General features: G+C 38.4%; 1 protein-coding gene across 2 annotated transcripts; it reads left to right on the top strand.

Annotated features, from left to right (window-relative positions):
- On the top strand, positions 1-6,550 carry mief2 (mitochondrial elongation factor 2). 2 transcript variants are annotated; one of them, XM_065254292.1, is made up of 5 exons: positions 1-114; positions 3,358-3,501; positions 3,699-3,855; positions 3,998-4,299; positions 5,496-6,550. In XM_065254292.1, the coding sequence occupies exons 2-5, from the start codon at positions 3,376-3,378 to the stop codon at positions 6,279-6,281; spliced, it is 1,371 nt and encodes a 456-aa protein (XP_065110364.1). In that variant the 5' UTR covers positions 1-114; positions 3,358-3,375; the 3' UTR covers positions 6,282-6,550. The 2 variants fall into 2 exon arrangements, with proteins under 2 accessions (XP_065110364.1, XP_065110363.1); XM_065254291.1 differs by having other exon boundaries at positions 3,358-3,510.
- Positions 6,551-9,973: the final 3,423 nt, after the last annotated feature.

Here is a 9,973-nt window from a genome sequence, read left to right as displayed (position 1 = left end):
CAGAGGTTCTACTGACGTAGTACGTACGTCTTGTAGGTGAGAGGACAGAGGTGCGTAGAAGTACTCAAACTAAAGCTAAACAGTAATGACTCTGAATAATACAAACTTGTAAAGGTAAGTAAGTTGTTTAACCCTCACTAAACTGTGTTTAGTCATCTGTTGACTTTTTATTATAAATTAAGCCTGTTAGCTTGCTAACGTTACATTCGATTGCAAGTGAAGTTAGCAAACGCAAACACAGCCAACCACCATTGTTTGATTGATTGTTATATCGCTGCCAGTAAACTATTTAAAACTACAAAACTTGTAGTTGCAAAATAAACCTCATTGTGTAGTTGGGCAGCTTGTGATTGATTTAATATAAATTTGTGCTAACGGCAGGCATTGCTATTGGACGGGATACGTGTTAACCAGCTCGTCCACACAGTTGACCTGAACTAGTTGAACTGATGTCACAGTGCTGCATATCATATCTGTCGCTTATCAAAAAAATATCTCACCTGAGTTTTAAAGCTCTTTTGTACCATATGCAAATCGTTGTGTACTATCTGAGATGGCCTTTTACACAAAAACAAGAATGTAAGTTAGGCTTTGTAGTATTTATTTTATTGCTGATCAAGGAAAAATGCAAGCTTTCATTACAAATCAAGTGTGGGAGAAGTCTATAAACAAATATGCGCAAAACTGGTTCAGACTTTGTTTCAGTGTAATGTTTAGGTCACAGCTGGAAGCTCAGATCACAGAATTCTGTTTGAATAAGTGAAGAGTCACTGAGACACATGGGTCTAAATTTAGACATGGCACTGTTATAGCTGCAGCTGTGTCCAAGTGTAGATTCAATGATGTCTGTCAAGTGCATGAAGATCCACGGCTATTTCTGATCTGGCCTTTCACGTGGCAGAGCAGACATAAGCTGTGCGAAATGTCCTCAGTTACATTTAATACGACAACCAGCTTGTGAGGATGTTGCACATCTATGCATTTGACAGTCACTTTTACAAAGCGTGACCTATAGTATACATTTTATCAGTAGGTGTTTTTCCTGGGTTTTGACATTTTGCACTGCTGCTAACTCGATGCTTAACCAACTGAGCTACAGGAACACATTTTTATTGTTCTGTATTAGATCAAATCATGACACATTCTTAAAATCTAACTTTATACATGTGTTTCTCTGAAAGTTATGTGATATTAAATATCTTTTTTGAAAATATAAGGGCTGTTGATTGCTTTATTCTGATTGGTTGAGAAATATATGCGTTATTTTTAGGGGTGCACCGATATAGACGGTTTCATCGGACGCACGTGATACACGTCTGGATCCAAACCTTACTTTCGGTTTCATTTTTTAATGGTCTGACTATTTGCTAAACTGATCTCTTGTACAAATGCCTTGTCGAAAATAACAAATGTTTTGGTTTCCTAGGTAATCTATGTGTTGTTTTTTGCTTGTTATATAAATAAACTACGTTTAAAGAACTTTGTTGTTATTTATTCTTAGCGGAGTTTACCGGAAGTTACGTGCGGACCGCGACAGCCACTTGTATATGTTGTTACTGCTGAAACGGTCTATATGCCGATATACACTAATTATACGTGGCCAATAACTATTCTGAATCAAACAGACGATATTATTCACCGCTATTTCGTGTACTACGGCTTTTGATCAGTACGTCCTTATCGATCTGAACTACATATTCTTTATTATCATGAAAATACCTAAAAAGGTTTGAAGAACAGCAATATAAATATGTCTATTTCTAGGGATGCACCGATACTGGTATCGGGTATCGGCCTCGATACGACATTTTCTAAAGTACTCATACTCGTTAAAAGTCCCCCGATACCAGGGATCGATACCACGGTCTGAGAAATGTCTCTGTTTGAGCGACGTGTAAGGGGTTAATGCCTCTCGTGTTGTCCAAAGAGGCAGAGTTTACAACAAACTGGAAAACTAGTCCCTTGTTTTTTTTTGTTAAATTATATGACTTAAGCTGTTACCTGTAAATTTAAATCATGTTTTTTATTAAGTACTCGGTATCGGTATCGGCAAGTACTGAAATGCAAGTACTCGTACTCCAAAAAAGTGGTATCGGTGCATCCCTAGCTATGTCCTGGAGCTGCGTGTCATAACTGCGTCTTTATGGTTCTTCGTCTGCAGCGCATATTGAGTTTCTGCATGAGAGCGCCCTCTGGCTTTTGGATGTAGTGGCATTTCACCGTAATTCATTGAGAAGCATAGCAAACATCATCGGCCGATATATCCGTGCACCCCTACTTATTGTTTGATAAACGCACACTTAACCTGTATGTAAAAATGTGGAAGGAATAATTGAGGATGGGCCGATTCGAAAATAAGGCACACCCAGTGTAATGCGCGTGGATTCCTTCTCGTACGCACGTGGACTCAATGCACGCGTCTTGGACTTTTGCTTGGACCTGAACTTGTAATACGCACGGCTCTGACATTTCCTTGCACTAGAGAGGTTGTTTTGCACGTAGAGGGAGTTTGTTCCCACTCCCTGACACACAGAAAGTTTTAGAGCGCCTGGACTTAATGATGCGGATGGATTAATGGCATCAGTTTTAAGAAGGTTGAGGTCATAAGTGTTGCTCTTGCTTTAGTTTTGTCCACCAATCAAGTGACTTGTCATAAAGAAGTAAAAAATGAACAAATACATGAGTATACTAATATATTTTATGACAAGGTTTGCTCCCTGTTTGTGAAAATATACAGATATACAGCATGCAAACATTTTGGGAAATGGACATGTGCGATATTGTGGGATATCTTGCTGCGCTACTGCCGGTTAAAATTCATAGTGCCATTAAAGATGGGGTGCATGATCTCTGAAAGCCAGTGTTGATATTTGAAATCACCTAAACAAATACGCCCCTACCCCAATAGAATCTGGACCTTCTTTTGATAGACCCACCCCACACAAACACAACCCAGGCAACGGTTTTGGTTAGTAGACACGCCCCTTACTGCTGATTGGCTACAAGTGTGTTTTGGTACTCAGCCTGAATCCCTTTTACAAAGTGTTTTTCAAAAACAATGCACCCCGCCTTTAAGCAAATATGCACACAAAAATTTCCACTTTTCAGAAATAATTGCCTGTGAAAAAGTAAAAAGATGACAATACAAACATCTTTGTGTATATAATTGCACATGTGTTTGTTGTTGTTGTTTTTGTCTGTTATGACCTTTTGAATGTACTTTGTATTCAGAGAGAGGGTTGGGAATCATTCAAGTAGACCAAAGGTTGTGTTAACTTAGTTAGGTAAACAAACTTCAGTCTTCGACTCTTTGAGTACGTAAATAAAATAAATGTGTTTGTCTTTTAACATTTTCAGACACTCACAGAAGAAGTGATGTATTACTCCAGTAAAAGACGAGGTGAAGATGGAATCGCTGCTATTATTGACTTCCTATTGTCCAATGCCCGACTGGTGCTTGGGGTGGGCGGAGCTGCGGTGCTCGGTATTGCTACATTGGCTGTAAAACGGGTGATTCATTCAAATTCATTCATTATTTTACGATGTGATTGCTCACTGTGTGCTCTGAATTTTAAACGATTTGAATCCCATCAATTTTGTTTACACAAACCTTATAGAGGATATTATGCAATAGCAGCTTTTGAGCAAGCTGTTTGTTATTGTCACTCATGTTTCCATTCTCGTCCCTGATGTTATAGCTGATAGAACGAGCGGGCAGACCTCCTGATGAAAAGCCTGACAAGAAGATGACGGACAGCTGGGAGGAGTTAAGCCTGGTTAGCTCCTCCCCCAAACAGCTCCGCAAAGGTATTGAAGGAGTGGTCATGAAACAGATTGCAGCTGCAACAAAGAAAGGTACGAGCTTGATGCCACCATCGCTCAATATTCCAAAAACAGGCTGCGTGTTTTGTTTTTGTAGCCGAAACGTGATCCTGACATTTGTGAGATTCACCCTGTGAGTTTGTTGATTTATGGTTTTGTGTATATGTGTGTTTAGCCGATCTGTCCCAACCAATCCCCCTTCCCCCTCCTGAGCCCCAGCGACCGAAGCGCACCGATCTCTGCGCGATGACGTTCGCAGAGCGCCTGCAGCAGTATTACAGATCCCGAGTGTGTCTGTCAGCTGAGGAAGTTTGTGTAGCCCAGCAGCGAGCGTTAGACATAGCCACTGAGATCCAGGCCTTCGTGCACTCCAAACATCCAGACATGCCATTGGGAGACATGACGTTAGCGGGGTCGCTGCTCGACGACCTGCAGGTGGTAAAAGCCGACCACGCCTGCCTGATCGTGCCTCTACAGGTACCAAAAAATGTTTGTGTTTGTATTCATCTGATTGTATCTCTACACTGTTCATTCCTTTCTGTGGTATCTGCAAAGGGAGATTCTCACTGGTTGATGTCAACATCTGAATCGACAGTTGTTGGACAACTAGTTGACCTGTTAGTTTCCATTTTAAATCAAATTAAATATTATAAAATACGTAACATTATTTAACCAACATACCAAAAAGAAAGTGTCAGCAGTCTGTATGCTATCTGCATAAACCCTAAACTTTGACTATGCGTAATTTTAAGTATTAAAGGATCAGTCCACTTTCCTAAAGAAATCCAGGTAATTTACTCACCACCATGTGATCCAAAATGTTGATGTCTTTCTTTGTTCAGTCGAGAAGAAATTATGTTTTTTTGAGGAAAACATTCCAGGATTTTCTCATTTTAATGGACTTAAATGGACCCCAACAGTTTAAATGATCTCAAACGAGGCATAAGGGTCTTATCTAGTGAAACAATTGTCATTTTTGGCAAGAAAAATTAAAAAATGCACTTTTAAACCACAACTTCTCGTCTTCCTCCGGCTGTGTGGCGAGCCAGCACGACCTCACGTAATACATCATCACGTCAAGAGGTCACACATGACATATGCGAAACTACGCCCCAGTGTTTACAAGTGTGGAGAAAGAGGACCGTTCCGATGTTGTTGTATGTCAAATGATACTAATTAATGTCTTTGTGTCAGTTTATTGTTTAAAATGGTCCGAAAATGTGCGTTTCATATATGTAACACGTGACCTTTCGACGCCATTATGCAATTACGTGAGGTCGCGCTGGTGGTCACAGGACCGGAGGAAGACGAGAAGTTGTGGTTTAAAAGTGCATATTTTTTATTTTTCTTGCCAAAAATGACAATCGTCTCGCTAGATAAGACCCTTATGCCTCGTTTGGGATCGTTTAGAGTCCTTTGAAACTGCCATTTTAAACTGCATTAAAACTGTTAATTGTTGGGGTCCATTAAAATAAGAAAAATCCTGGAATGTTTTCCTCAAAAAACAAAATTTCTTCTCGACTGAACAAAGAAAGACAGCAACATTTTGGATGACATGGTGGTGAGTAAATTATCTGGATTTATTTTTTAAGAAAATTGACTAATCCTTTAAAATCATTAATTTGCGATATTTTCACAAATTACAAATGTGTTGTGTATGTGTGTTTTCACAGTTGGAGTCCAGTCTGTGGACACCTCTTGCTGGAGAGGACACGTTTGTGGGCCACCCTCAGTACTGCATGGTGCGCCGCGAAAACCTCGAATACTTCCCGCGGGGGCGGAGCTACTGGGATAGATACCTGTTGGGGGGATACTTGTCATCACGGCTTGTTTCTGAACAACTTGGAAAGGCAGTAATGGAGTCTATGAACTGGCCGTCGCTAAGCGGCACTCTCGATTGTGATGTGCGACCGGTGCTCGGGTCTCCTGAGCTCAAACTGGAGATTCAGGGGTTAATTCCAAATAGTTACGATAACGGAGAAAACTTTTATATTACTATTTTGCCAACTGTCCGGCATGGTAAGATGACGCTTACGGCCCAACGAGAGATCACCGGGGCTTTCGACTACGTCTGGTACCAGAGCCTATACACCAGGGAAACGACTAAACTGGCCACGCTCGACAAAGAGGACTCCAGGTCAGAGGTCAGAAGGAAGTGCCTGAAAACGTTAAAGGCGGTGTGTCGCAACTGCCCCGCGTTACGCAAGCTTAACGGAAGCCATCTTAGCAATGTCATCCTGCACATGAGCGATAAGGACGCCGATTGGTCGGAATCTGCCTTTGCCGACAGGTTCATGCAGGCGATCGCTGAGCTGATCGGTTACCTGGAGACTGGAATCTTGCCTAGTTATTTCAAACCGAATGTGAATCTGCTTCAGGGTTTTACGGAGGATGACATCGATGAAATGGGCTTTATGCTTTACTGCGCTGTAACTGAACCTGAGATACTACTGATTTGAAAATGAAACTTACAGATGCACAATGTAATACATTTTATTAATCTCAATGGCACACTTTTAAAGGTTTAAGTCTCCAACAACACGTTTGTGATTAGTTTACATCTCGTCATCACACACATGTTTTTTTTCTGTGGAACAAACAAAGATATTGTGCAGAATATCCCAAGAAAAGTGGATTGATTGTTAAATTAATGGGTCGAAAAATAAAAATCTGAATATATTTAATGGTTCATGTGCTATATTTTAAAGGGATACTCCAGCCAAATATCCAAATTTTTTTTGCGGGTAATGGATGCAATTTTATAAGAATAATTAGCTTCTAGTTATGACGCCATCTCACGAGAGCCACTGCGCAATGTACCTATGGCAACCAACGCTCACTACGCTAAACCTCTCTCGTCGAGTCCAACATGGCGTCGTTACCAGAAGCTAGTTATTATAGTTTATAAAGTTTGAATTAAAAAGACAAAACTGCATTGATTACCCACAGAAGACCTTTATTAACCCATTGAAGCTGTGTAGATCACCACTTTGAAGGATGGATGCGCTTTTTTGGGGTTTGAAGTCAGTTGTTGTTCCTTGATCCATGTTTTCTGCCATTATAAAGCTTGGAAGAGCAAGGACATTTACTATAAAAACTCCATATGTGTTAGTCTGAAAGATAATGGACATGTGTATCTCTGATTGCTTTAGGGTGAGTAAATCATGAGGTAATTTAGATTTTGGCTGGAGTATCGCTTTAAAGGGACATTCCACTTTTTTTGAAAATAGGCTCATTTTCCAGCCCCCCTAGAGTTAAACATTTGATTTTTACCGTTTTGGAATCCATTCAGCCGATCTCCGGGTCTGGCGCTAGCACTTTTAGCATAGCTTAGCACAATCCATTGAATCTGATTAGACCAAAAAATAACCAGAGAGTTTCGATAGTTTTCCTATTTAAAACTTGACTCTTCTGTAGTAACATCGTGTAGTAAAACCAACCTAAAATGAAAATTTGCGATTTTTGGGCCGATATGGCTAGGAACTATACTCTCATTCTGGCGTAATAATCAAGGACTTTGCTGCTGTATCATTGCGCCTCCTGCAACCATGTTATTACGTAGTGTCCGAAAACAGTCCCCTGCTATTAAAAAGTTACTAAGGGGACTATTTTTCGGGCACTGCGTAATATCATTGCGCCTGCTGCAGCCATGTTGCGGCAGCAAAGTCCATGATTATTAAGCCAGAATGAGAGTATAGTTGCATAAAATTTTCTGTCGGTTTTAGTACACAATGTTACTACAGAAGAGTCAAGTTTTAAATGAGAAAATATCGAAACTCTTTCGTTATTTTTTTATGCTAATGGTCTAATCAGATTTGATGGATTATGCTAAGATATGCTAAAAGTGCTAGCACCAGACCCGAAGATCAGCTGAATGGATTCCAAAAAGGTAAAATTCAAATGTTTAACTCTAGGGCAGCTGGAAAATGAGCCTGTTTTCAAAAAAGTGGAGTCATCTTTTGTTACAGTGCAAAAATAAGGCTTTAAGATATTCTGGGTTGCCATTTTGTTTTATGCGACACACAAAATTCAATATGATTTGATATTGTTTACATCAAACCAATCAGGTAAAGTTTGACTACATGTAAGACTGAGCTATGGTATAGTTTTCTCAAATAAATAAATGACTTTAAATTTCAGGTTGTTGTGCACACAAAGCTTAAGAATTGCACAAACCGCTTCAATTACACTTTAACATTTTTGTGTTCCACTAGAAACCGATTTGAGTGAACCATTCTTTTAAACAGACGTGTAAGAGAATACCTTTGTGTTATTGCCATTAGGTATTTTTGAAACCGATTGTTATTTTGAAGTGATGACACTATATAAGAGCATTTGCGATGAGTGATGTGAGCAACAATTGCTTTAACTGCAACACTTATCTAGATACCTTTTAAAAGTTGCTTGGATTTAAATATAAAAGAGAAGAAACTTTGAAGAGTACAAATAATACATGTGGTACGCTCTCAAATAAAGGGTACCAAAGATGTACATATTAGTACCTCTTAAAAAATACATATTGATACCTCAAAGATAACATCTCTATACTTAAATGCTACAAATTAGGACTTTTAAAGGGTACAGCCCCAGTTTTGTACCTTTATTTCTGCCAGTGTAAGCATCATCTTTAAACACAAGATTTTTGTTCAGTTATTTAGCTTTTTCAGTGATGGTTTTATTCATGGATAACGTAAAGCTTTGTTGACTTTTGATTTCTCAAAGACAAAAAAACAATACTTTGACTGCCTTATTTAATGCTTTTTGGTCTTGTATACTTTTCCATTTAGGAAGTGGGTAAAACTACTGAAAATGGTGTTTTGCATAATGTTTATGTATGTGTAGGTGCACTTGGTTTAAACTTTACTATAAGGTGCAGAGTTTGGACATGCTTCTACCAATAATTGTAGTGAATCTATAGATTCTGTTGTTGTCAGTCAATTCCTTGCACTTTACAAATATCAACAACATTGTTTACTGCTTGCTCATTTTAGCTTAATGAGCAGAAATGGGGTAAATAACAAAATATCTCTCAACTAAATAAAAGCAATAATTACAAGTTCATATATGCACACCCTGACCAGCTTATGATAACCGACAAATTTGGTTAAAAGGCAGTAAAATGGTATTTATTGATGGATTTGTTAAACTATGTATGCATTCAATTATTTGTAATAGGGTTGTGTATTTTAATAAAGAGATATTGTTGACAAGGTGTTACTTGCTTATGTAGTATCTGATCAGGCTCGTAAACACAATAGACTTTGAGACCCAATAATCAAAAACTGACAAATTGTCCCCCGCCAATATTTAATATTCTTAATATGCACACATATAGCACTGCTGAATGTTTTGGTCCAATGATGTTCAAGGTGGTGTTATTTTTAACTCAAGTATAGGGTCAAAAAGGGACAGACCCAAACCGTTAGGTTGTATTTTAACCTAGGCTGGTTTGTTTTAATCCATTGTTGGGTCAAATGGAAAAATTTTGAGGCGGTTTCCCAGACAGGGTTTAGATTAATTCAGGACTAGGCCTGTGTTATATTAGGACATTTAAGCAGTTTAATAAAAAAAACTACCGATGTGCATCTTGAGACAAAGCAATGGCACTGGTTATTTTAAATGGTTATTTTTACCAAGTGGCTGGGTTGAAAATAAACCAGCATATTATTAAAGTGTAGTATTTTTAAAAGATTAAAATGAGTTTGGTTAATGTGTCCAGATGAAGAGCTATTGAGATAATAAATGTTTATTACAGTTACTGTATTTACATTCTGCTATGAGTTATATATTAATATAATTAAAGATTATTTAAGGTCAAGAAGAGTTTTATTGGGATGTGTTGTCATTTAGTTACTTCATCCTACCTTTGTACCCCTGTTTGTGAAATCCAGGTTGAAGTCTCATAATCTAATGATCATATTACGAGCATCAAAGTTTGATTTCAATGATCTTAGGCAATATTAATGTCAACATTATATTTTCACTGAATATTCTTTACATTATAATTTTTTATAGAAACAGTAAATGTCTGTATGTGTCTATATGTCAAATACCGCGGTAATGTTTAATTACTGTAAATGTAATGAATGCGGGTTAAGGCGGAAACATTGCGCTGGTTATAATCACACCCCCTAAGCAGTGGTGTCACATG

Source organism: Paramisgurnus dabryanus, chromosome 4 (assembly GCF_030506205.2).
Source record: "Paramisgurnus dabryanus chromosome 4, PD_genome_1.1, whole genome shotgun sequence".
In the NCBI taxonomy this organism is placed as follows: Eukaryota; Metazoa; Chordata; class Actinopteri; order Cypriniformes; family Cobitidae; genus Paramisgurnus; species Paramisgurnus dabryanus.
This window is presented reverse-complemented; position numbering and strand designations above follow the sequence as displayed.